This window comes from Psittacula echo (assembly GCF_963264785.1).
Source record: "Psittacula echo genome assembly, chromosome: 19".
Taxonomy (NCBI): Eukaryota; Metazoa; Chordata; class Aves; order Psittaciformes; family Psittacidae; genus Psittacula; species Psittacula echo.
This window is the reverse complement of record NC_137755.1, coordinates 5,114,370-5,141,934: the sequence shown is the minus strand read 5'-3', so window position 1 is coordinate 5,141,934 and position 27,565 is coordinate 5,114,370. Positions and strand designations below refer to the sequence as shown.

Below are 27,565 nucleotides of genomic sequence, written 5' to 3'. Positions count from 1 at the left end.
CCCTCGGGCTCCTCAAGAGCTCTTCCTGCTCCAGGCACAGAGCAGCCATCCCAGAGCTGGAGCAGCCAGAAAGCTGATTTCATTCCCCTTCATTTCTGCCATGTGAGGACATAGCACAGAGAAGACGTTGCTGCAGGATCATTTATTTTACATAAATAAAATGAGAGACGTCCAGTGACACAAAGTCTGTGGGTCACACAACAAAAGCGGAGGAGATGAAAACTGACATTTCTATGAAGACAAGATCATCACAAATTGAAACAGGAAAACAGTTGTAAAGCAGCAAAGACAGACGTGGCCTGTCATGACCTACAATGGAAGCCCTGTCCAGGGTAAAGCAGGCAGTGTATGGCTGCTGAAACACATCCAGTCACCAGCTTCCTCACAGCATCCTTGAGCTCCTGGTTCCTCAGGCTGTAGATGAGGGGGTTCACTGCTGGAGGCACCACCGAGTACAGCACTGACATCACCAGATCCAGGGATGGGAAGGACATGGAGGATGGCTTCATGTAGGCAAATGTGCCAGTGCTGACAAAGAGGGAGACCACAGCCAGGTGAGGGAGGCACATGGAAAAGGCTTTGTGGCGTCTCTGCTCAGCGGAGATCCTCAGCACTGCCCTGAAGATCTGCACATAGGACCCCACAATGAAAGCAAAACAGCTGAGTCCTAAAAACCAACTAAGCACAAGAAGCCCAACTTTCCTGAGGTAGGAATGTGAGCAGGAGAGCTTGAGGATCTGGGGGATTTCACAGAAGAACTGCTCCACAGCATTGCCTCGGCAGAGGGGGAGTGAAAATGTATTGGCTGTGTGCAGCAGAGCAGTGAGAAACCCAGCGCCCCAGGCAGCTGCTGCCATGTGGACACAAGCTCTGCTGCCCAGGAGGCTCCCGTAGTGCAGGGGCTTGCAGATGGCCACGTAGCGGTCGTAGGACATAATGGTGAGGAGAGAAAACTCAGCTGAAAAGAAGAAGGCAAAGAAAAAGACCTGTGCAGCACAACCTGTGTAGGAGATGGCCCTGGTGTGCCAGAGGGAATTGGCCATGGATTTGGGGACAGTGGTGGAGATGCATCCCAGGTCCAGCAGGGAGAGGTTGAGGAGGAAGAAGTACATGGGGGTGTGGAGGTGCTGGTCGCAGGCTGTGCTGGTGATGATGAGGCCGTTGCCCAGGAGCGCAGCCAGGGAGATGGCCAGGAAGAGCCAGAAGTGCCAGAGCTGCAGCTCCCGCCTGTCTGCGAATGGCAGGAGGAGGAAGTGGGTGATGGAGCTGCCTTGGCCATCTGCTGCCTCTGGGCATGGGGCACTGTCAGAGCAGAAAAAGGCAGTGACAGGTTAGGGGAGGCTTCTCAGGATAAACCCAGTTGATTTCCCATACGATTTCTACCATCCCCTCAAGTTCAAATGCATTTTCCCTTTCCTGGTGCTGGTGCTGAGTGTGCTGGCAGAAGCAATGTGGATCCAAGGACTCAGCTCTGTACCACTGCAGGGGTTTCATGAAGCTGCCCTGCGAAAGCTCCCATACCCACCAGGGATGTCAGATGAAACAGAGTTTCAGTGTCTGCACTCACAGCTATGAAGATTGTGGCTGCAGGGCAGAGCCTCAGCGTGACTTTATCAGGATTTTCGCAGGAGTTTCTCAGCTGACAAGTGCTATTTGAGGTGTAGAAATACTAATTTTTGTAACTGAACGCGTGGTCAGTCTTAGGACAGGAGAGATGAAAGGGCTCAGCAGCCCGTGGTTTAGCGGATAGTCTGGAGACCTGCAGAGTCCGTCACTCTTGTTCCCAGCTGCCCTGCACTTGTCCTTGTGATACCTAAAGTATTACTGCACACACAGATAAATTGAGAGAATAAAAGGAGAAAGAATGAGATAAAGAACAACTGGACTCTGGTGCCAGGCAGGAACCTCTGCTGTTGCAAAGGGCAAAACTTCTCCCTCGCAACCCAGAGTGCAGCTGTGGTAGACAGAGTAGAGCACAGCCCTTGGAAGCAGAAGCAAAGGACTCCGAGTGTAGAGCGCCAACCCCAAGGGAAGGCTCCGCAATGGTCAGGACCCTACTGGAGAGCTGTGCCTGTCTGGGGGCAGGTCACAAGCCCAGCAGGACAGGCAGAGCAGCCAGTCAGGGAAGTGCAGAGGAGATGTTCCAGAGAGACAGTCAGCTCCTTGCCCAGCAGAGCATGGCCAGCAGCCACCTCCAGTGCCAGACACCAAGAGAGCTGCCTGAATGCACCCTCCCCAGGCCTGGGCTGCACTTTCCCCCCACTCCCTGCCCATGTCTCTGCTGCCTGGAGCTGTCCCTGCCAGGAGCTGCTGCTCTGGGCCCAGCTCTGCTCCCTCTCAGTGCTCTCAGAGCCCATCCCATGGGCTGTGTGCTCAGCTCTGCCCTGCACACCCCTCCCGGCAGCAGGGCTCTGCCCAGGGGCAGCTCTGCCTGTGCAAGGGCTCAGGAGCAGCTCACACAAGTCCTGACAAGACTCTCGGTGCCTTCTCCAAAGCAGAGAAGGAAATTCCCAGCTCCCACTGCCCAACCTGCCCACCAAGAGTGGAAAACATCAAAGCTCAGGATCCTTCCCTATCAGGCAATCGCTGCCTCAGTGTCTTTCAGAAGGACCCTCAGAGTGATGTGGAGCTCTGAGCAGCCCTGTCCCACACAGCACCCTCTCCAGTGCACAAGAACACTTCTACTGCCCTACCAGGGGTTGTTGCTTACCTCCAGCCCCTCTCCCCCACTACTGTGGGGAGCTCCCGGGCAGGCTGAGTGCTGACCCTGGCAGGCAGCAGAGTCCCTGCCCCTGCACACAGCCCCTGGGCTGCAGGGACCCTGCTCGCAAGGACAGCGCTGGGCACCCCTGGCTGCACACCCACATTCACAGCCTGCAGCCAGCCCCGGGACAAGGGACCTGCCTTGTCCTGTCCCTCGCATGGTGCAGAGGGAAGCCCTGCTCTGCAGCACATCCTGCTCCTTATCTACACAGAGAACCCAAGAGAGTCCTCCTGACAGATCCCATGGACTGTCCGAGGCAGCAGCTTGAGCAGATCCCTCCAGGAACTGCAGCTGCATTGCCCTGCACCCAGAGCCTTACCATGCACAGGGCTGGGAAGGTTTCTCCTGCAGGGAGCTCTCAGCATCCTCCACTGCCAAGTGCCTTTAAGCTCTCTGAGGCTCGCAGGTCTCTCTTGGGTCCCAGCTCATCAGGAGAGGCCCAGCAAAAGGTGGTTCTGCCTCTGCCCCACTGGGCTCCCTCCAGGGATCCCTGGGCTCCAGAGGAACCCCATGGGAAACAGCATGAAGCAAGCCCTGATGTTCCCTCCCTCAGCTGGCAGACACACTGCCTGCCTGCAGTGTCATTTCTCTGCTGAGAGATGGAGTTTGGTGTAAACAAAGTTTCTCACAATTACAGAATCATTTAGATTCAAAAAGACATGTAAGATCAACTCCAGCTATTAACCAAACACTGTCATGTCCACCACTGACCCATGTCAACAAGTGCCACATCTCCATGTCTTTTAAAGGCCTCCAGAAATGGTGACAGAACCACTTCTGTGGGCAGCCTGTTTCTTGTCCCATCATTAGGACAGCCAGACAAAGACAGGCTGGGATCTCCTTTACCCTTGCTGATGGAGTGGATTCACCCTGGTTAGCTGAGGCATCTCCTCCTCAGTCTGTAGGCCTGGGGCTGGAAGGGGACTCAGCTCCCTCCCATGAACACCACAAACCCACAGGAGGTAGGATTCCTCCTGCCTCTGGTCAGGTCTTCCTTGAAAAGGCACCTACATGAGGGAGCTCTTTGTCTCAGCATTAACATTGAGGGGGGCCAGGAGTGAGGTGTCTGGGTGCATATCTCTGGAGACATTTGGCATTACAGGGCTGGTCAAAGTTACATGCAGATAATAGAGACAGGCCAAAGGTACGTGCAGGCTGATACAGAGACAAGACAACATCGTTGGGAATATTCTTGTAAGCGCTCAGAGGCATCAGGCATCAGTTGCTATCAGTGATGCCAGGTCTGTCCTTTCTGCCACCCTTTAGCTGCAGGCATTGAGTGAACACAAAGTACATCACTGCAGGGTCTTTACTCACTCCCTTGATGATTCAGCTAAGGAACAGCCCAAGCATTTTAACTGTGTGCTTGGCTACATCTGGCTTTCAGAGACAGCATCCTTTATGCACAGCGATGGGTCATAGCAAATCTCAGACAAGCTCAAACAGGAATTGAAGAGCACCAGGATGAGATGCTCCTACTTCAGGAACAGTTAAAGAAGAAACAAGGTAACGCAGGACCACCACTAAATAAAGCAAGAGTACATGCAGGTAGATCTCAGATAGCCTATCTCCTCTTTGCCTCAGTTACCACCAGCAAGATCTCTCAGGACTTTGTGCTTTGAGAAAGGACCCAGGATGGGAAAGGGAAACAACCAGCACTGGATGGGGATCAAGTCAGGGGTTAGGGTCTTTGCAGACTACACCCTTACCAGTCCATGAGACCAAAGGGGCAGCATCCAAGGTGCTGAGAGAATGTTTTTCACCAGGACCTGCTGGTCTGTTGCTGTCCCAGGAAAAAATGCACTGGACTCTGTGAGGCATCATTTAAAATGCTGTTCCCTAGATCTAGCTCTGTAAGGAGAGAATTGTACAGGTAGTCTCATGTCCCTTTGATGGCTGGAACCCCAAGAAGTGTAGCATGGAGATAAGAAGGATGAGGAGGGTGGATGCCCCCTGCATGAAGGGGAAACTTGGATTTCTGGAGGTCCTCTGTGTGACAGGGAACAGGTTGGGTTGGCTTTTGTGACTGAGGATCAGAGGAGTCAATAAGAGGGACATTGTGCTCAGTTACAAACTACTTGCTCAGGGAGGGGAAACAGAAAAGGTCTTTTGTCAGCACCTGAGGAATCCTGCAGGCTAATGAGCTGGTACCTTGCAGGTAATTGCCCTGGCAGTCCCTGGCCATGCAAAGCAACAGGGTGCAACAGTGGAGGGTCTTGGCACAACCGGTTAACACAGGTGCAGGGCGGGCCAACAAGGGTGATGCTCCCCTGGAAAAGCTGCTCAGGATGTGATCATCAGTGTCAGCCTTGGCTGTCATGAGCATGCAATAGTGGGGACTAAGATGCTAAAGGGCATGAGGAAGGCCAGCAGCAGAGAACAGACTCTGGACTTACTTGGGGACAATTCCAGGAGTTCCCATGGGAAGTGGCTCTGATGGTGAAGGAACCTGAGCAAGTCTGATAAGGATCCCTGAGCCTGGAATACCTGGAGGGCTTCCAAGGTCCTCCAGGGCTTTTGCCACCTTTCTGAATGGTGGTCAGGCTCCTGAGGGCTTTAGCACAGTTCCAGAGCACCTGCGCATTCTGGAATGCCCGGTGTTATTCTGCAGCCTTGCCAGAGCCTGCTGAGGCCTCTGCCTCCATCTAGAATGCTTGAAGAGATTCTGCAGGGTTGGTGCAGACTGCCAGGGCCCTGCCATGTTCTGCAATGTTGGGTGTCCTTCCAAGCGTGCTGGTGGAAGCACTTCCCTGGGCATTGCTGGAACCCCCCAGTTTCCCAGCAGGGCCTTTGCCGCCTTGCAGTAGCCCCGATGTGCTGCCGCGGTGCCGTGGTTTAAGTCCAGTCAGTAATTCAGAACCACGTAGTCGCTCGCTCACTCCCCCCCCTTCCTCCTCCCCGCTCCCAGAGGGATGGGAAGGAGAATCGAAAAAATGTAACTCGCACAGGTTGAGATAAGAACAGTCCAGTAACTAAGGAATAGCACAAACCACCGCCGCTACCACCAATAATAATAATAGAATCATACAATCATAGAATAGTTAGGGTTGGAAAGGACCTTAAGATCATCTAGTTCCAACCCCCCTTCCGTGGCAGGGACACCTCACCCTAAACCATGCCACCCAAGGCTTTGTCCAGCCTGACCTTGAGCACCGCCAGGGATGGTGCATTCACAACGTCCCTGGGCAACCCATTCCAGTGCCTCACCACCCTCTCAGTAAAGAATTTCTTCCTTAGATCCAATCTAAATTTCTCTGTGTAAGTTTTAACCCATTGCCCCTTGTCCTATCACTACTGTCCCTAATGAAGTGTCCCTCCCCAGCATCCTTATAGCCCCCCTTCAGATACTGGAAAGCTGCTCTGAGGTCTCCACGCAGCCTTCTCTTCTCCAGGCTGAACAGCCCCAACTTTCTCAGCCTATCTTCATACGGGAGGTGCTCCAGCCCCCTGATCATCCTCATGGCCTCCTCTGGACCTGTTCCAACAGTTCCATGTCCTTTTGATGTTGAGGACACCAGAACTGCACACAATGCTCCAAGTGAGGTCTCACGAGAGCAGAGCAGAGGGGCAGGATCACCTCCTTCGACCTGCTGGTCACGCTCCTCTTGATGCAGCCCAGGATACGCTTGGCTTTCTGGGCTGCGATCGCACACTGCAGCCGGCTCATGTTCATTTTTCATCGACCAACACCCCCAAGTCTTTCTCCACAGGGCTGCTCTGGATCTCTGCTCTGCCCAACCTGTAGCTGTGCCAGGGATTGCTCCCACCCAGGTGTAGGACTTTGCACTTGGCATGGTTAAACTTCATAAGGTTGGCATCAGCCCACCTCACAAGTGTGTCAAGGTCCCTCTGGATGGCATCCCTTCCCTCTGGCGTATCAACCGAACCACACAGCTTGGTGTCATCGGCAAACTTGCTGAGGGCGCACTCAATCCCACTGTCCATGTCAGCGACAAAGATGTTGAACAAGATCGGTCCCAACACCGATCCCTGAGGGACACCACTCGTTACCAGTCTCCAGCCGGACATCGAGCCATTGACCACAACTCTTTGCGTGCGGCCATCCAGCCAGTTCTTTATCCACAGAGTGGTCCACCCATCAAATTGATGTCTCTCCAATTTAGAGACAAGAATGTCGTGTGGGACAGTGTCAAACCCTTGCAGAAGTCCAGATAGATGACATCAGCTGCTCTACCCCTGTCTGCCAGTTCTGTAGCCCCATCATAGAAGGCCACCAAATTGGTCAGGCAGGATTTCCCCTTAGTGAAGCCATGCTGGCTGTCACCAACCACCTCCTTGTTTTTCATGTGCCTTAGCATGCCTTCCAGGAGAATCTGCTCCAAGAGTTTGCCAGGCACAGAGGTGAGACTGACTGCTCTGTAATTCCCTGGCTCATCCATTTTCCCCTTTTTTGAAAATGGGGGTTACATTTCCCTTTTTCCAGTCATCAGGAACTTCACCTGACTGCCATGATTTTTCAAATATGATGGCCAGTGGCTTAGCAACTTCATTTGCCAGCTCCTTCAGGACCCGCGGATGGATTCCGTCAGGTCCCATGGGCTTGTGTACGTTTAGGTTTTTAAGATGGTCTCAAACCAGATCCTCTCCTACAGTGGGCCTAGGGTCCTCATTCTCACAGTCCCTGCGGCTGCCTTCCAAGACTTGGGTGGTGCGGTCAGAGATTTTGCCAGTGAAGACTGAGGCAAAGAAGTCATTAAGAACCTCAGCCTTCTCCAAATCCAGGGTAGCCAGTTCTCCTGAAAGCTTCCTGAGGGGGCCTACGTTGTCCCTAGTCTGTCTTTTACTCACTATGTACCTATAGAATCCCTTCCTATTATCCTTAACATCCCTAGCCAAGTTTAATTCTAACTGGGCCTTAGCCCTCCTCACCTGGTCCCTAGCTTCCCAGACTACATCCCTGTATTCTTCCCAAGCCACCTGTCCCCGCTTCCACCTTCTATAAGCCTCTTTTTTCCATTGAATTTTCCTGAGCAGCTCCTTATCCATCCATGGAGGTCTCCTGGCCCTCTTGCTGCACTTCCTTCTAGTTAGGATGCAACACTCCTGAGCTTGGAGCAGATGATCCTTGAATAACAACCAGTAGTCTTGGGCCCCCCTGCCCTCTAGGGCTGTGTCCCATGGAACCTTACTAAGCAGGTTCCTGGAGAGGCCAAAGTCTGCTCTCTTGAAGTCCAGGGCAGTGAGCTTGCTGCACGCTCTTCTCACTGTCCCGAGGATCTCGAATTCGACCATCTTGTTGTCACTGCAACCAAGGCTGCCCTGGAGCATCACATTTCTAACCAGCCCTTCCCTATTGGTGAAGCACGAGGTCAAGCATGGCACCTCTCCTTTTTGGCTCCTCTATTACTTGCAGAAGGAAGTTGTCTTCCACGCAATCGAGGAACATCCTGGATTGCTTGTGCCGGGCTGTACCGTCCCTCCAACAGGTATCAGGGTGGTTGAAGTCTCCCATAAGAACAAGGGCCTGTGAGCTTGAGGCTGTTCCTATCTGCCTATAGAGCACTTCATCCACAGAGTCCTCTTGATCAGACGGTCTGTAACAGATGCCCACAGTAATGTCCCCCATCGCTGCTCTCCCTTTAACCCTGACCCACAAACTCTCTGTCGACTGCTCACCCGTCCCCAGACAGAGTTCCATACTCTCCAGCCTATCCCTAACATAAGTAGCAACTCCCCCTCCCCGCCTGCCAGGCCTGTCTTTCTATAGAGCCTGTAACCTTCCATTCCAACACTCCAGTCGTAGGAGCCATCCCACCATGTTTCTGTGATGCCTACTACATCATACTCCCGTAGTCGTGCACACATCTCTAATTCCTCTTGTTTGCTCCCCATGCTACGGGCGTTTGTATAGAGGCATCTGAGCCGAGCTCCAAATGAAGCCAGCTCATTGGCTGGAGCAGCTGGAATATCTCTGCATCGCTCTGAGTATTTATTGTAGGTGCTGGCAACTGTCTGGGTGTGTTGGGATGGAACAGCGTCCCCCTCCTCCAACACATCTAGTTTAAAGAAACCTTGACCAGTCTGGCAAGCCTGCTACCAAAACCATTCTTCCTCTTCTTTGCCAGACTAGCTCCACCAGCCCCCAGTAGACCTGGCCTACTAACTTGGGTCCTGTATTCAAAACACCCAAACCCCTGACTATGGCACCACTCTTTTAACCATTTCTTAACCTGGCCAATCCTCCTAGCTTTTTTAAGGTCCTCCCCTGTATCCTGGAGAATTGATGAAAAGGCAATCTGAGCTCCAGAGCCCCTAACCACCTCTCCCAGGGCTCTGTAGTCCTTCTTTGTGTTCTCCAGGCTACTGCTATCAACATCACTAGCACTCACATGGATCACCAGAAGTGGGTAATAGTCCGTGGGTCTCACTAGAGCAGGCAGCCTCTCTGCAACATCCCTGATCCGTGCCCCATGTAGGCAACACACCTCCCTCGAGACTGGGTCAGGCCGACAGATGAGTGCCTCTGTCCCTTTCAAAGTAGAGTCCCCTACCACTATGACCCGTCTCTTTTTCCTGGCAGCACCAGTAGTGATCTTCTTTACCGGCGCACCAGACGGTTGTTTCTGGTGCAAGTGCCCTTCCTTCTTAGCCCCCCTGCAGAACAGCAAAGCGGTTCTGGGTGGGGACAATAGCTTTAGGAGGAAGCCCCTTGTTTTTAATTGTCCTCTTCCTCTTTTTTTTGTTGTTTTTTGTTGTTACTATTTCCCAGCTTCCTGGGTTGATAGCCTCCTCCACTCCTCCATGAGCTGCAGGGGACGCCTGAGGCCCCTGCACAGTTTGGGCCTGGAGGAGACACTCCTGCTTCCTCTCAGCTTCCCTGACATCTTGCAGCCTATTAACAGCATCCCGCAGCTCAGCCCCTGCTGCAAGAGGACCTCCACCAGGGAGCACCGAGTGCAGCCCTGCCCATTCTGCTCCTTCACGAGTTCAAGAGACCAGTGCAGGCACTCTCTACACTCTGAGCTCTGCACTGCAGCCTCCCCTCTCATCGGCTCTGTCTGGGTGCCTAAGCTGGTCACTGCCGGGGCAGCCAGAGCAGAGCTCCCAGACTGGGACCCGGTCACACGGCCAGTACTCACCATCCCGCTCGCCTGCCCGCTCGAAGTGCCGCGCAAACTGCCTCGATCCACCCTGTTCGCTGTGCTCCAGGTCGCTCGCGCTCCCAGGGGCAGGTTTTTAACCAGTCAGGGCTGGTGCCGCTCGTCGTGGCTCCGCCCCCTGTGAGTCCCTGCTCGCGTCCCCTGAGCTGCCGGCTCCTGGGCAAGTCCTGTTGAGGACCTGAGGCTCCCTCGGTGGCTCTGGCCGCTCTGAGTAAAGGCTCCTGGACGCTGATCTCCTCCCTGCTCCGGTCTTGGAGGCGTCCTCTCTCGAGCTACTCACCTCAGCAATTGACCGACAATAGTCGATACTGATCGATAATGACCACTTCAAATCTGCCGCCGCTCCTCGTGGCTCCGCCCCCTGTGAGTCAGCTGCTCGCGTCCCCTGAGCTGCCGGCTCCTGGGCAAGTCCTGCCGAGGACCTGAGGCTCCCTTGGTGGCTCTGGCCGCTCTGAGTAAAGGCTCCTGGACCCTGCCATTGCCCTGCTCCTAGAACCTGCCATTGCCCTGCCGCCTTCCGCAATGCTCGACGGGCATGCACGGGCCTTGCCGCAGCCAGGCAGGTCCCCTTGTGCTGAGCTCCCAGGGACAGCACCAGCAGCTGCACTGCCCAGGGGCTGCTCCTGCCCTGACACCTTCTCAGCACCTCTGACACCAGCAGCTCCTGCACACAGAAGGCTCCTGCTTCGCCCCCAGCACCTCTGCAGGCAGAGCTCAGCTCCAAGCACATGAACGAGCCCAGCGCCTCCTCCTCACCCAGCCCCTGCTCCTACAGCTGCGATGGCACCAGCACATCTCCTGACAGCTTCTCCTCCCTTTAGAGCACGCACCCACCATGGGTTTCAAGGCAACACTAAAACAGGATTGCAAAGTCAAAGAACCCGTACCTGGATGCGCAGGGCAGGCACGGGAGATGCAGCCTCCCGAGGGAGGGCTCTCCTCTGCACTGGTTCCTGCAGGGCTCTGGCTCCTTAAATAGCCCACGCTCAGCGTGGGGGCCCCATCACAATGGGCGTCTCCACAGCGACCCCCACGGCTTTGTGATGGCGGCAGCATCGTGCCCATGGCACTGGGCACCCAGGGGTGCTGCGGGAGTGGCCACGGGGGGACCAGCCTCTGCCCTCTGCTGCCAGAGCCGCAGAGTCAGTCTCAGTAAGAGACAAACCTCCGGCTCTGCAGCAGCCACGCTGGGCTCCCCTGCACCCCTCATGCTCACAGCATCCTTCATCCCGCAACCCCACAAGAAAGGGATGGCTCCATACCATCAAGTGCTTCCTTTTACTTCAATCCGCATGGGAAACAAACGAGATTCCTGCTTTCCCTACACTGTGCACTGTTTACTGTGAGCACAAATCCCACCGACTCAATATGCAGCCCTACAGCCAGACCCGATAGGGCAGACTGCCGGGGGCCAGCCCCCACCCTGCCCCAGCCCCAGACAAGACTCTGCTGTGGAAAAGCAACCCTCAGCTGCAGACTGAGAATCTGCCCATGGCAGGGAAATTGCAGCGACCACAACTATGGCCACAGGGAGCTGGGGAGCAGGAGCCGCTCCACACCTCCACCAGGCTGCTGACAGGAACGAGACGGACCCAGGATGGGCACGGGACACACACGGAGGGAAGGACCCACATGGAAAACCTGGCAATCAGCAGCTGAAGGAGCAAGGCGCGGATCGGAAACCTGCAGGAATTAGAGAGAGAGAAATAACTCACCCACCAGCCAGCAGAGCCCTGCTGCCAGGAGGGGTGTGCAGGGCAGAGCTGAGCACACAGCCCATGGGATGGGCTCTGAGAGCACTGAGAGGGAGCAGAGCTGGGCCCAGAGCAGCAGCTCCTGGCAGGGACAGCTCCAGGCGGCAGAGACATGGGCAGGGAGTGGGGGGAAAGTGCAGCCCAGGCCTGGGGAGGGTGCGTTCAGGCAGCTCTCTTGGTGTCTGGCACTGGAGGTGGCTGCTGGCCATGCTCTGCTGGGCACAGTCCTTTGCTTCTCCCCATGAGTGCTCCGTGATCTGCCCTTTGAAAACGTGCTCCCTTGCTCTCAGCACAGGACAGGTGTTTGTGGGGGTTCTTAAGAGCAATTTGTGTGTGAAGGCATCTTACAGGCAGTGGAAGTTTGAGCAGAGGGCAAATGGGAAAGGACTGATGGACACTGCAGCTCTCCTGGCTCTGCACTAATCTGCAAAAAGCTGAGAACTTCTCCCTGTTTCAATACTCTTCAGGTTTTCAGTCATACAGAGAATGTGTTATAATCCTCCCCAAAAAACCACCTCAGCAGTGTTAAGCCAGTAAATAAATAACACAGTCAAAGTGATTCTAAGGCCATGCTGAGCCTCTCTTGTGCAGACCAGACTCCTACATGTAGAGAACTTTACAATTACATTGGATTTCATCTGACATCCCTTGTGAACATCAGAGCTGGGCAAAACAATGCTTCAGATATAAGATGACTCCAAACCAACCTGGCCTTGAACACTGCCAGGAATGGGGCAGCCACAGATCCTCTGGGCACCCTGTGCCAGTGTCCCACCACTCTCAAATAGAAAAAATTCCTCCGAATGTCCAAACTAAATCTCCCCTTTTTCAGCTTAAATCCATTCCCCCTCGTCCTGTCACTGCACAGCCTTCTAAAAAGCCCCTCTCCAGATTTCTCGTAGGCCCTGTTTAGCTATGGGCAGATGCTGAGATGTCTCCCTGGAACCTTCTCCAGGCGGAACACCCCCATCTCTCTCAGCTTGCCTTCATCGGAGACGTGCCCCAGCCCTTAGAGCACAGCAGTTAATGGCTGGACTCGGTGTTCTCAAGGGTCTTTTCAAATGAAATGATTCTGGGATTTCATCTGACATCCCTTGTGAACGTCAGAGCTGGGCAAAGCACAGCTTCAGAGCAAACCTGACTGCCATCCAACCTGGCCTTGAACACTGCCAGGGATGGGGCAGCCAGAGCTTCTCTGCGCACCCTCTGTGAGCACCTCAGCATTCTCACAGGGTAAATCTTCCTCCTAATGTCCAAGCTAAATCTCCCTTTTCTCAGCCTAAAGCCATTCCCCCTTGTCCTGTCACTGCACACCCTTGCAGAAAGCCCCTCTGCAGATTTCTTTGTAGGCCCTGTCTAAGTATGGGCAGATTGCTAAGATGTCTCCTTGGATCCTTCTCTTCTCCAGGCTTAGCACCTCCAGATCTCTCAGCCTCTTCAACAGAGAAGTGTTCCAGTCCTCAAAGCATCTTTGAGGTCCCTCATAAGCCCATTATTGTAAGATAATAAGAGAACAGAGGTTGGAAGGAACCGCAGGAGGTCTCAAGTCCAACTCATCAGGAACAGGGTCAGAGAAAGTGGTTCAAAGCTTGATTCAGTCTGATTTGGAAATCCCCAAGGCCAGAGACTGCACAGCCTCTCTGGGTGACCTGATGCAGCACTTGCCTGAGCCTATGGGAAAAAGGTTTCCTTATGTCCCGGCTCAACCTCTCCTCTGTCACTATCGCTCATTGCCTTTTGTCCTCCCACCAGGCACCATGGTGAGGAACCTGGCTCTGTATTCTCCATGGCCTCCTTGCTGGTACAGGCAGCCAGTCCCCGACAGCCTTCCCTTCCCAAGATCTCAGGTCCCCATCAGCCTTCCCTTCTCCAGGCTGGACAAGCCCAGCTCCCCCAGCCTCTCCCCACAGGCACCGTGCTCCAGTCCCTGCCTGTCCTGAGGGCCCATTGCTAAACCCACTCCTGCTTGCCAATAGCATTCCTGAATTGGGGATCTGAAACCTGGATGGAGCATTCCAGAGCATCCCTTCCCTTGTTCTCCTGCCATGCTCCTGGTCATACAGCCCGCCATGCTGCTGTCCTCCCTTGCTGCCAGGGCACACGCTGCCTCCTGTCCAGCTCCTGCCCACCCAGACCTTTCCCATGGGCTGCTCCCAGCCAGGCAGCCCCAGCCTGGGCCATTGCAGGGGAGTCCCCTGCAGGGAATCCTGTGTCCCTGTTCTCCTGCCCAGGACACCCTGAGAGCTCTGCAGCCCCCCCATGCCATCCCATCTCCCCACACCAGCACAACAGCCCTGGCCCTTGGGCTCCTCAAGAGCTCTTCCTGCTCCAAGCACAGAGCAGCCATCCCAGAGCTGGAGCAGCCAGAAAGCTGATTTCGTTCCCCTTCATTCCTGCCATGTGGGGACATAGCACAGAGAAGAAGTTGATGCAGGATCATTTATTTAACTCAAATACTGTGAGAGCCCCCTCTGACACAAAGTCTGTGGGCAACACAACACGAGTGGCTCCTTAAGCAGGAGGAGATGAAAATTGGCATTTCTATGAAGGAAACATCGTCACAAATTGAAACAGGAAAACAAATGTAAAGCAGCAAAGACAGATGTGGCCTGTCATGACCTACAATGGAAGCCCTTTCCAGGTTAAAGCAGGCAGTGTATGGCTGCTGAAACACATCCAGTCAGCAGCTTCCTCACAGCATCCTTCAGCTCCTGGTTCCTCAGGCTGTAGATGAGGGGGTTCACTGCTGGAGGCACCACCGAGTACAGCACTGACACCACCAGATCCAGGGATGGGGAGGAGATGGAGGGGGGCTTCAGGTAGGCGAAGATACCAGTGCTGACAAAGAGGGAGAGCACGGCCAGGTGAGGGAGGCACGTGGAAAAGGCTTTGTGGCGTTTCTGCTCAGAGGGGATCCTCAGCACAGCCCTGAAGATCTGCACATAGGACCCCACAATGAAAGCAAAACAGCCAAATATTATACAGACTCCAACCACAAGAAGCCCAACTTTCCTGAGGTAGGAATGTGAGCAGGAGAGCTTGAGGATCTGGGGGATTTCACAGAAAAACTGCTCCACAGCATTGCCTCGGCAGAGGGGGAGTGAAAATGTATTGGCTGTGTGCAGCAGAGCAGTGAGAAAGCCAGCGCCCCAGGCAGCTGCTGCCATGTGGACACAAGCTCTGCTGCCCAGGAGGCTCCCGTAGTGCAGGGGCTTGCAGATGGCCACGTAGCGGTCGTAGGACATGACAGTGAGGAGAGAATACTCTGCTGAAATGAAAAAGACAAAGAAAAAGACCTGTGCAGCACAACCTGTGTAGGAGATGACCCTGGTGTCCCACAGGGAATTGGCCATGGATTTGGGGACAGTGGTGGAGATGCATCCCAGGTCCAGCAGGGAGAGGTTGAGGAGGAAGAAGTACATGGGGGTGTGGAGGTGCTGGTCGCAGGCTGTGCTGGTGATGATGAGGCCGTTGCCCAGGAGCGCAGCCAGGGAGATGGCCAGGAAGAGCCAGAAGTGCCAGAGCTGCAGCTCCCGCCTGGCTGCGAATGGCAGGAGGAGGAAGTGGGTGATGGAGCTGCCGTTGGCCATGTGCTGCCTCTGGGCATGGGGCACTGTCAGAGGAGAAAAAGACAGTGACAGGTTAGGACAGGAGAGATGTCAGATACAGAAGTTCAATTTACACACTCACGACTCTGAACACTTTCGGTCTGCATAGGAGAGGCTGAGCGTGACTTGGTCATGATTGTCTCTGAGGTTGGTTGGTTTGTTTGTTTTCCCAGTGTCACAGCTGACAAGTGACTCTATTAGGGATAAAATTCCTAAGTAAGATTTTGAAGGCAACTGTGAAGAGTCTGAGCATGGGACAGACAAAGGGGCTCAACTGCCTGTGGGTTTGTGCCTACTCAAGGTTGCTGCAGAGTCCATCACTCTGGTTCTCAGCTGCCCTGCACTTTTCAGAGAGACAGTCAGCTCCTTGCCCAGCAGAGCATGGCCAGCAGCCACCTCCAGTGCCAGACAACAAGAGGCTTCCCCAGGGCTGGGCTGCCCTTTCCCCCCACTCCCTGCCCATGTCTCTGCTGCCTGGAGCTGTCCCTGCCAGGAGCTGCTGCTCTGGGCCCAGCTCTGCTCCCTCTCAGTGCTCCCAGAGCCCATCCCATGGGCTGTGTGCTCAGCTCTGCCCTGCACACCCCTCCCGGCAGCAGGGCTCTGCCTGGGGGCAGCTCTGCCTCTGCAGGGGCTCAGGAGCAGCTCACACAAGTCCTGACAAGACTCTCGGTGCCTTCTCCAAAGCAGAGAAGGAAATTCCCAGCTCCCACTGCCCAACCTGCCCACCAAGAGTGGAAAACATCAGAGCTCAGGATCCATCCCTATCAGGCAATCGCTGCCTCAGTGTCTTTCAGAAGGACCCTCTGCAAACGTGCTCAGAGAGATGTGGAGCTCTGAGCAGCCCTGACCCACACAGCACCCTCTCCAGTGCACAAGAACAGTTTTGCTTCCCTGCCAGGGGTTGTACCTTCCCCAACAGCTTCTCCCCCACTACTGTGGGGAGCTCCTGGGCAGGCTGAGTGCTGACCCTGGCAGGCAGCAGAGTCCCTGCCCCTGCACACAGCCCCTGGGCTGCAGGGACCCTGCTCGCAAGGACAGCACTGGGCACCCCTGGCTGCACACCCACATTCACAGCCTGCAGCCAGCCCCGGGACAAGGGACCTGCCTTGTCCTCTCCCTCGCATGGTGCAGAGAGAAGCCCTGCTCTGCAGCACATCCTGCTCCTTATCTACACAGAGAAACCAAGAGAGTCCTCCTGACAGATCCCATGGCCTGTCCGAGGCAGCAGCTTGAGCAGATCCCTCCAGGAACTGCAGCTGCATTGCCCTGCACCCAGAGCCTTACCATGCACAGGGCTGGGAAGGTTTCTCCTGCAGGGAGCTCTCAGCATCCTCCACTGCCAAGTGCCTTTAAGCTCTCTGAGGCTCGCAGGTCTCCCCTGGGTGCCTGCAGGCACTGCCCCAGCCCTGCTCCTGGCCAGAGCTGTCTCTCTGCAGCACTGCCCGCTTGCCAGCATCTGTCTGCATCCCAGGAGCCAGGCCCAGCTCAGCAGCAGAGGCCCAGCCCAAGGTGGCTCTGCCTCTGTCCCACTGGGCTCCCTCCAGGGCTCCCTGGGGCTCCAGGGGAACCCCATGGGAAACAGCCTGAAGCAAGCACTGCTGTTCCCTCCCTCAGCTGGCAGACACACTGCCTGCCTGCAGTGTCATTTCTCTGATGAGAGACAGAGCTTGGTCTGAACAATGAGATTTTGTAGAATCATGGAACCATTTATGTTGGAAAAGACCCTTAAGAACATCGAGTCCACCATTAACCAAACACTGGCAAGTCAACATATGAACCTTGTCCCTTGGAATGTCTTTTTAATATCTCCACGGATGGTGACATAACCACTCCAGCAGGCAGCCTGTTTCTTGTCCCATCATCAGACAGGACAGCCAGACCAGGTCAGGCTGGGATTTCCTTTACCCCTGCTGAAGGAAGGGATTCAGCCTGCTCAGGTGGGGCATCTCATCCTGGGATTGTAGCCGTGGGGCTGGAAGGGGACTCAGCTCCCTCCCATGAACACAACAAACTCACGGGTGGTCTCACTTCCTCAGAAGGTGAAAATGTACCATTCTATAGATGATGTCTTAATCAGAGGAGGTTGCCCCAAATAGCTGCAGCAACAGCAGTGTGTAAGCACTCCATGGTGCAGAAGTTGAAGTTCCACCAAGGAATGTCAGAAACCAAGTAGAAAGCAGTCAAACCAGGGGGTACTTGGTGGATAGCAGCAGTGCAGTGATTGCTGCCGACACCTGCAGAAAAACAGAACAAGGGCAGATGCCCCACTCTGGGAAGGAATTGCAACAGCTTATGGGTCCTGCAGGATACTGGAGTAAACATGGACCTGGATTCTCTATCATTGCTCACCCACTGTACTTACTGTTACAAAAGGGAAAACCATGCATATTGGATCCAGAGCATGAGGAAGCAGGAAATACCTAATGCAGGAATTAAAACCATACCGGTCACTGGGGCCTGTACACCGACACCACCCTCTCATAGTAGAACGGGGTTTTGCTGAGCATGGCTCTTCCTGTGACCTATTCAAACTGGCCCTGATGAAACAGAAAGAACTTTAACGTCCAAGTCGCCTCTTTATAAGACACTAAACCGACATATTCTGGTGGGAAAAGAGATTCTTGACTTTAATTTTGGCAGTAAAACAAAGTGAGAACATGGATCAAGAACAAGCAGTACAAACCATCAATTCAATCCATTCAGTTGACTTGACAGTATCCCAAAGGGAACTGCTCCTCAGGATGGAGTTGCACAAACCCACTGGCAGAAAATGGCATGCCTACCCATCGGGGGTTGCAGAGGAACTGAAATTGCCTGAAGGACAGAATGAAGTTTCCAGACTACTCCAGATGCTTGCAAATGCAGAGGCATCAGTGTTACAACAAACTTTCAAACCCTCACCAGGTTTAGGAGCATCTCCCTTCACTGACAGAAAATACCTGGTTCACCAATCACTCAGCAAAAAGGATTCTAGAGTCATAGAATCAACCAGGTTGGAAAAGACCTTTAAGCTCTTCCAGTCCTATCCTTAACCCATGTCGTAGTTTAAGCCCTGTTGGCAAGTCAGCCACACAGCTTCTACTCCCCCCCTGTCCTGGAGGGATGGGGAGGAGAATCGAAAGAATGTAACTCCCACGGGTTGAGATAACAACAGTTTAGTACCTAAGGTATAACACAAATCACTACTGCTACCACCAATAATAATAATGATAAAGGAAATAACAAGGGAAGAGAATAGAACACCTCACCACCCGTCGACCGATACCTCGCATCCACCCAGCAGGGAACTCGCCCTTCCGGGGAGCTCTCAGTTACATCCTGGGCACGATGTGCTGTGGTATGGAATACCTCTGTCTAGTTTGGGTCGGGTGTCCTGTTCCCTCTTACTCCTGGCTTCCCCTCCTCCCTGGCAGAGCATGAGACTCACAAAGTCCTTGGTCAGGGTAAACGTCAGTGTTATCAGCTCTGTTCCCAGGCTGAAAGTCAAAAACACAGCGCTGCACCAGGTACTAAGAAGGAGAAAAAATGACTGCTACTGCTAAACGCAGGACACCCCAGCACTGCCGAGGCCACCACTAACCCATGGCACTGAGGGCCTCATCTACATGGTGTGTGAACACTTGCAGGGACGGTGACTGCAGCCCTGCCCTGGGCAGCCTGTTCCAATGCCTGAGCACCCTCTGGGGCAGGAATTGTTCCTCAGCTCCATCTAAACCTGCCCTGGTGCAGCTTGAGGCCGGTTCCTCTTGTCCCATCCCTTGTTCCTTGGGAGCAGAGCCCAGACCCTCCTGGCTCCATCCTCCTCTCAGGCACTTGTAGGGAGCGATCAGGTCCCCCCTGAGCCTTCTCTTCTCCAGACTGAACCCCCCAGGTCCCTCAGCCCTTCCCCATCACACTTGTGCTGCAGGCCCTGCACCAGCTCCAGTGCCCTTCTCTGGCCCCACTCCAGCCCCTCAATGTCTCTCTTGTTAGTTAAGGGCCCAGAGTTGATTTGAGGTGCAGCCTCACCAGCGCCCAGTGCAGGGCACAACCACTGCCCTGGCCCTGCTGCCACACTGGTGCCGATCCAGGCCAGGATGCTGGTGGCTTCCTGGCTGCCTGGGCACAAGCTGCTCCTGTTCAGCTCCATCAATCAGCACCCCCAGCTCCTTTCCCATGAGCAGTTTCCAGCCGCTCTTGCCCAAGCCTGGACCGTTGCAGGGGGTTGTTGTGGCCCAAGTGCAGGAGCCGGCACTTTGCTTTCTGGAACCTCATCCCATTGGCCACAGCCCATGGATCCAGCCTGCCCAGATCCCTCTGTAGATCCCTCGGTGTCATCTGCAAGTTTACACATCCCAGTATGGAGCAGTACAGACCAGTTTGCACCAGTACAATCCAATTTAGGCCACTACGGCCCCAGATACTGCTGGGGTTTCAATATCCTGGTGCTCCCGGTCCCTGCCGCAGGTCTTCCCTCTTGCAGCCGTGCTCAACTTCCAATCCCTCCCAGTGCTCCCACTACCTGCTGCAGGTGCTCCCAGTCCCTCTCAGTCCTCCCCAGTCCCTCCCAGTGCTCCCAGTCCCTGCCACCGGTGCTCCTGCTCCTCCCCCACCAGACCTCTTTGGTCTTTTTTGGGGGCACACCCCAAATCAGGCACCCTCCCACTCTGGGTCTGCCCCCCCAGTCCCTGGTACCGGGTGGGGGTGTTGGGGGGTGGGGGCGTTGGAATGCCCCATGGGGTGTGGTTTGGGGACAACAAGGAGCGTTTTGGTACTGGTGGCTTTGGGGGGAGCAGCTTTCTGGGGGCATCCCCATTTGGGGTGGGGGTGCTTTGAGGGGCACTTCCAGGATTTGGTTCCCTAGGTTCATTTGTGAGGGCCCTTTGGTGATGGTGGGGTGCAGGTCACTTTTCGGCTGCCCCAGGATCCCCATTTGCGGGTCCTGTCTGCTCTTGTGATGCTTCAGGAAGATTTGGGGTACCCTGGATTTTGGGTGGCACCGCAACTGGTTTGGGTGCCTCCAGGGCCCTTTGGGGGGGCAGCGTGGTTTTGGGGTGCCCCTTAATTGGGGTGCCCCTTTTGGTGGATCAACCCCCTCTGGCCCCCTGAATTCACTGCTGAACCCAAAGCAATGTTGGGGTCCCCCCAGTGGATTTGAGGTCCCAGAGCACCTTAGGGGACCCCCAGGGCAGGTGCTGGGGGAACCCCTCTTTTCAGGACACCCCTTTTAGCAGGTTTCTACCACTGAGCTGAGCCGGGGCAGCTTTGGAGCTGCGGGCATTGAATTTGGGGAGATTTTGAGAGATCCTGGGAGGATTTGGGGGATTCAGGCTGGTCCCAAAGATGCCTCGAGGTGGCTCAGTTATTTGGGGGACACCCCCTCTCCCAAAAATAGGGGGTCCATCTATCCCAGGGCAGCCAAATCTCCTTGGATGCTCTAGGGAGACCCGTAGCCATAAATGGGACGAATTTGCGTGCTTGGAGGGATTGGGGGTTCAAGGAACATTTCGAGGTTCAACAGGGGTCCCCAAAACTCGCTGTAGGAAGCACATTATATTGGAAGATCTCCCATATGCTGAAAACAGGGGCTACCTGGGTCCCAGGGCACATTGGGTGAACAATGTTCCCTCAGAGTGGTGACGTGTTGAAGGGAAGAGTTTGGGGTTTCAGAGGGGATTTGGGCATTGGGGGGATCCCCAAAGGTTCCCATGGTGGTGCAGGGATTTGGGGAACAGCCAGTGTCCCAAAACTCGGGGTTACATTTGTCCCGGAGTACCCTGACTCTTCAGTGCCCCTGTTGGCCCATGGCAGTGAATGGGAGGGATTTGGGGTTCAGAAGGGAACTGGAAGTTTTGGGGGATTTGAAGGTTCATGGGAATGTGCCCAAGCTCTGTAGGGGGCAGAGTAGTTTTGGAGACCAATGGAGCCCTCAAAGAGGGGCTACAGCCACCAGAGACCACCCCACAGATCATCGGGGAGGGGGGAACTGGAGATATGGGGGGACCCTGCCAGGTTTTGGGGTGCAGCTGGGGGATTACCCCTTAATCTTTCCTATGAGGATGCTGGCGATGAGCTCATGCCTCTGCCTGGGGGGGAATGAAACTAAGAGGGGTTCCTGGGAGCTGGGGTGACCCTTGCACTCCCCCAGGCTCTGACAGGGACCTAGAAGCTCTTCTGCCCTGACACCTCAGCACCTCTGACACCAGCAGCTCCTCCACACAGAAGGCTCCTGCTTCGCCCCCAGCACCTCTGCAGGCAGAGCTCAGCTCCAAGCACAGGAACGAGCCCAGCGCCTCCTCCTCACCCAGCCCCTGCTCCTACAGCTGCGATGGCACCAGCACATCTCCTGACAGCTTCTCCTCCCTTTAGAGCACGCACCCACAATGTGTTTCAAGGCAACACTAAAACAGGATTGCAAAGTCAAAGAACCCGTACCTGGATGCGCAGGGCAGCCACGGGAGATGCAGCCTCCCGAGGGAGGGCTCTCCTCTGCACTGGTTCCTGCAGGGCTCTGGCTCCTTCAATAGCCCACGCTCAGCGTGGGGGCCCCGTCACAATGGGCGTCTCCACAGCGACCCCCACGGCTTTGTGATGGCGGCAGCATCGTGCCCATGGCACTGGGCACCCAGGGGTGCTCCGGGAGTCCCTGCGGGGGGATCAGCCTCTGCCCAGTCAGCTCGGGGAGGTCCCTCATGGGCTGCTCCTCCTCAGTGCCTTTGGTGTGGAGGTGGAGCCTGCGAGGGGTCACAGCTCAACCTGGGCAAAGGAACAGGGCATCACGGCCACCTACGACAAGTGCAGAGTGGCCGACCTTGGCACAGCAGGGAATCATGGAATCCCAGACAGGGTTGGGCTGGAAGGGCCCTTAAAGCTCATCCAGCTCCAGCCCTTGCCACGGGCAGGGACAGCTTCCACTAGAGCAGTTTGCTCCAAGGCCCTGTGTCTTTGTGCACTCATAGAGCATCCAGGGATACCCCTACTGAATCCCAGAGAATGCCTACAGCACCTCCAGAGCACCCCATGGGCCCAAAATGAGCTCATGCATCACAGTGAACATGGGGACATGGGGAACTCAGTGTTGGCTGATTCTGCAACTCCCCGTGTTCAGGTGTGCGATGCCAGGGAACCCCACAGAACCCTTCAGTGGAGGCACCGGGAGACCACAGCTGCCCCATGGAACACAAGTTACGGGTGGTGGAGGCAAGAGCAGCTCCTCTGGTGGTTCCTGTCTTGGTGTCTCAGAGCCGGTGTCGCCTGTGGATACAGGAGCATGGAATGAGGTGGGTGGCGATGGCGATCTTGGGGTGCTTTAGGAGTTGCCAAGAACACCTCAAGTGACTTCCCCAGAGTGGCTGCTTTGGACTCAGTGTGTGAGTTGTGCTGGCTGAGCCGGCAGCGGAGCGCTGCGGCTGCCTTAAATCCTGGGATCTGGCCTCATTTTTTGTGGGGAGAAAAAGGGCCTGTGGGGATGGGACAAGGGGGAACGGCTTTAACCTGACAGAGAGGAAATTGAGGTGAGATCTTAGAAGCTGTTCCCTGTGAGGGTGGTGGGACAGTGGCACAGGGTGCCCAGAGAAGCTGTGGCTGCCCCATGGCTTGCCGTGTTCAAGGCCAGATTGGATGTGGCTTGGAGCAAGCTCCTCTAGTGGAAGGTGTCCGTGCCTATGGCAGGGATTGGAGCTGGATGAGCTTTAAGCTTCTTCCCAACCCAAACCATTGCGTGCTTCTGTGGCATCCTCAAGTCCCCAGTGCTGCTGAGTGGCAGGAGCTGCCCCTCAGGAGCTCTGCACTGACGTCTCCTTTCTCCTGCAGGCTGCACACTCGCTCCCTGCTGCTCCGCTGACCTCAGGCTGGCATCGGAGAGACTCGACCTGGCCATGGGCTGCACCGTGTGTCTGACGGTTCCACTGCTGCAGGGTGGCAGAGCTGTCACCTGGGAATACAAAACTGCCCAGCAGGAAGGAGCCATCCTCAGTTATGCTTTCGATGGAGCCAGCACCACCGCTCCCCCCATGAGAACCACGTGAGGTTCAACAGAAGGAACTTTTTGCTGCAGATGGGGCTGCAGCAGGGGGACCACTGGCTGTAGGGTTTCAGGTCCCAGCTGGAGGCCACGTGCTAGTTGCAGCTGCATGTTGTGGGTGAGTGATGAGATAGAAACCTTCTTTCTCCACAGCGAGAGAGCTTGAAGGAGCTTTGGGTGTGGGACCTGTGGAATTGTGGGTTTGAGCGCTGACAGTCATTGCATCTCTCCTAAATCCACTTTCCAAGCCAGAAATAGTGGGCAACTCATCCATGAAAGTAGATTTTTGCTTGGGTGTTTGGGGGGCTTAAATTCAGTCTGGGTGCAGATGCTGTGGATTCCCTTCTCCAGAGATACAGCAAATGTGGTGCTGCCCATGATGCTGGCAAGCATTGCCGTGGGCTCGCTGGCAGGTGAGTGCTGGGCCTGGCTCTTGCCCTGGCTTTTTGGCCACTGCAGTGGGTGCTGCATGTGAGTAGGGATGTGGGAAGAGGCTCTGTGCTGGCTGAGGTGGCATGGTCATGTTTCCACCCCAGGAACTCCATGGGCAGGGACTGGGGCTTTGTCACTGCTGTCATTGCAAGCAGGGTATCCCCTACCCAAGGAGGCTGTGTTGTTCTCTGCTCCTTTCCCACTTCTGCCTAGGACACCCCTCAGCTGCAGCCCAGCAGTGCTGCTCTGCCTCCCTTTGGCTGCATGGCCTCACTCCAGTGTTTCCTATATTCCAGACGGGGAAATGCTCTGTGTGCTCTGGGAAAGCCTGAGAGTCCCCTTTCCATCCTCCCTTCGAGAGCATCCTCTCCTCAACATGCTCTTGATTCCTGAATCCTGGAATCCCAGACCGGGTTGGGCTGGAAGGGACCTTAAAGCTCATCCAGTTCCAACCGCCTGCCACACGCAGGGACAGCTTCCAGTAGAGCAGGTTGCTCCAAGCCCCTCTGTCCAAGCTAGCCTTGAACACTGCCAGAGATGGGGCAGCCACAGCTTCTCTGGGCACCCTGTGAGGGCTTGGGCATCCCTGTCCCCACGGGGCACACCAGAAGGGTTCTGTGTTTGACTCTGCTTTATTGACTGTCCAGAAGAGTTTGTGTGGGTGTGTTCTGTGACAGCACCGCTGCTGCCTTTGGAGCTGTGCCCCCTGTGTCCCTCCTGTCCCCTCTCCCTTCTCCCCACGGACTCTCTGTGCCCAAGGCTGGAACCCAGGGGCAGGTCTCGAGGCTCCTGGCCTCCTCCTCAGCTGCTGCAGCTGAGCCAGAGCCCGTGGCCTTTGCTGGGTCCCCACATCCCTTGGGTGTCGCTGGGCCCGCAGGAGCTCTGGAACGGAGGGGGGTCGCTCCGTGCGGTTCAGCGTCTTTGAAAGAGGCGACTTGAACATTAAAGTCCTTTTTGGTCAATCAGGGCCAGTCTGAATTGGTCACAGGAAGAGCCATGCTCAGCAAAACCCCATTCTACTATGGGGGGAGTGGCGGGGTACAGGCCCCAGTGACCGGTATGGTTTTAATTCCTGTATTAGGAATTTCCTGCTTCCTCATGCTCTGGATTCTATTCCCATGGCTTTCCCTTTTGCAACAGTGAGTACAGTGAGCGAGCAATGATACAGAATCCAGGTCCATGTTTCCTCCAGTATCCTGCAGGACCCATAAGCTGTTGTAATTTCTTCGTAGAGTGGGGCATCTGCCCTTGTTCTGTTTTTCTGCAGGTGTCGGCAGCAATCACTGCACTGCTGCTATCCTCCAAGTACCCCCCGATATGTCTGGTTTCTACTTGGTTTCTGACATTCCTCAGGTGGAACTTCAACCTCTGCACCACAGAGTGCTTGCCACACTGCTGTTGCTGCAGTTCTCTGGGGCAATCTCCTGTGATTAAGACATCATCTATAGAATGGTACATTTTCACCTTCTGAGGAAGTGAGACCTCCCGTGGGTTTGTTGTGTTCATGGGAGGGAGCTGAGTCCCCTTCCAGCCCCACGGCTACAATCCCAGGAGGAGATGCCTCAACTAAGAAGGCTGAATCCCTTCCTTCGGCAGGTGTAAAGTTGATCCCAGCCTGTCCTGGCCTGCCTGTCCTGTCTGATGATGGGACAAGAAATACGCTGCCTGCAGAAGTGGTTGTGTCACCATCCCTGGAGGTTTATAAAAGACATGTTCTAGGGGACAATACTGATGTGTTGACTTGCCAGTGTTCAGTTAATCACATGGTGGACTCAATTTTCTTAAGGGTCTTTTCCAAACTAAATGGTTCCATGATTCTACAAAATCCTGTTCAGACCAAACTCTGTCTCTCATCAGAGAAATGACACTGCAGGCAGGCAGTGTGTCTGCCAGCTGAGGGAGGGAACAGCAGTGCTTGCTTCAGGCTGTTTCCCATGGGGTTCCCCTGGAGCCCCAGGGAGGCCTGGAGGGAGCCCAGTGGGACAGAGGCAGAGCCACCTTGGGCTGGGCCTCTGCTGCTGAGCTGGGCCTGGCTCCTGGGATGCAGACAGATGCTGGCAAGCGGGCAGTGCTGCAGAGAGACAGCTCTGGCCAGGAGCAGGGCTGGGGCAGTGCCTGCAGGCACCCAGGGGAGACCTGCGAGCCTCAGCGAGCTTAAAGGCACTTGGCAGTGGAGGATGCTGAGAGCTCCCTGCAGGAGAAACCTTCCCAGCCCTGTGCATGGTAAGGCTCTGGGTGCAGGGCAATGCAGCTGCAGTTCCTGGAGGGATCTGCTCAAGCTGCTGCCTCGGACAGTCCATGGGATCTGTCAGGAGGACTCTCTTGGTTTCTCTGTGTAGATAAAGAGCAGGATGTGCTGCAGAGCAGGGCTTCCCTCTGCACCATGCGAGGGACAGGACAAGGCAGGTCCCTTGTCCCGGGGCTGGCTGCAGGCTGTGAATGTGGGTGTGCAGGCAGGGGTGCCCAGCGCTGTCCTTGGGAGCAGGGTCCCTGCAGCCCAGGGGCTGTGTGCAGGGGCAGGGACTCTGCTGCCTGCCAGGGTCAGCACTCAGCCTGCCCGGGAGCTCCCCACGGTGCTGGGGGAGAGAAGCTGGGAGGGAAGGAACAACCCCTGGTAGGGAAGCAAAACTGTTCTTGTGCACTGGAGAGGGTGCTGTGTGGGTCAGGGCTGCTCAGAGCTCCACATCACTCTGAGAACACTTGCAGAGGGTCCTGCTGAAAGGCACTGAGGCAGCGATTGCCTGATAGGGAAGGATTCTGAGCTCTGATGTTTTCCACTCTTGGTGGGCAGGTTGGGCAGTGGGAGCTGGGAATTTCCTTCTCTGCTTTGGAGAAGGCACCGATAGTCTTGTCAGGACTTGTGTGAGCTGCTCCTGAGCCCCTGCAGAGGCAGAGATGCCCCTGGGCAGAGCCCTGCTGCCGGGAGGGGTGTGCAGGGCAGAGCTGAGCACACAGCCCATGGGATGGGCTCTGGGAGCACTGAGAGGGAGCAGAGCTGGGCCCAGAGCAGCAGCTCCTGGCAGGGACAGCTCCAGGCAGCAGAGACATGGGCAGGGAGTGGGGGGAAAGTGCAGCCCAGGCCTGGGGAGGGTGTGTTCAGGCAGCTCTCTTGGTGTCTGGCACTGGAGGTGGCTGCTGGCCATGCTCTGCTGGGCAAGGAGCTGACTGTCTCTCTGGAACATCTCCTCTGCACTTCCCTGACTGGCTGCTCTGCCTGTGCTGCTGGGCTTGTGACCTGCCCCCAGACAGGCACAGCTCTCCCGTAGGGTCCTCGGGAGTGCACAGCTGGGGGGCAGCACTCTGCACTCGGAGTCCTTTGCTTCTGCTTCCAAGGGCTGTGTCCTGCTCTGTGTGTCACAGCTGCACCCTGGGCTGGGAGAGAGAAGTTCTGCCCTTTGAAACAGCAGGGCTCCCTACCTGGCACCAGAGTCCACTTGTTCTTTATCTCATTCTTTCTCCTTTTCTCTCTCAATTTATCTGTGTGTGCAGTAATACTTGGGGTATCACAAGGACAAGTGCAGGGCAGCTGGGAACAAGAGTGATGGACTCTGTAGCTCTCCCGACTATGCACTGATCCACAGGCTGCTGAGCTCTTTCATCTGTCCTGTCCTAAGACTGATCGCATGCTCAGTCAGAAAAATTAGGATTTCTACACCTAAAAATAGCACTTCTCAGGTGAGAAACTTCTGAGATAATCCTGACAAAGTCACACTGAGGCTCTGCTCTGCAGCCACAATCCTCATAGCTGTGAGTGCAGGCACTGAACCTCTGTTACATCTGATGCCCCTTGTGGGTATTGGAGCTTTCACAGCTTTGTAAAACCCGTGCAGTGGCGCAGAGCTGAGTCCTTGGAGCCACAGTGCTTCAGCCAGCACACTCAGCAC

The 27,565-nt window shown here is 55.3% G+C and overlaps 2 protein-coding genes across 2 annotated transcripts; both read right to left on the bottom strand.

Annotated features, from left to right (window-relative positions):
- Positions 1-302: 302 nt before the first annotated feature.
- On the bottom strand, positions 303-5,186 carry LOC308228580 (olfactory receptor 14A16-like; the record flags this gene model as incomplete). Its single annotated transcript, XM_080631956.1, has 2 exons — positions 303-1,302; positions 5,161-5,186. 2 exons carry the CDS (start codon positions 5,184-5,186, stop codon positions 303-305), a joined length of 1,026 nt encoding a protein of 341 aa, XP_080488082.1.
- Positions 5,187-14,281: 9,095 nt separating this feature from the next.
- LOC308228579 (olfactory receptor 14A16-like) lies at positions 14,282-15,229 on the bottom strand (the record flags this gene model as incomplete). Its single annotated transcript, XM_080631955.1, has 1 exon — positions 14,282-15,229. One exon carries the CDS (start codon positions 15,227-15,229, stop codon positions 14,282-14,284), a length of 948 nt encoding a protein of 315 aa, XP_080488081.1.
- Positions 15,230-27,565: the final 12,336 nt, after the last annotated feature.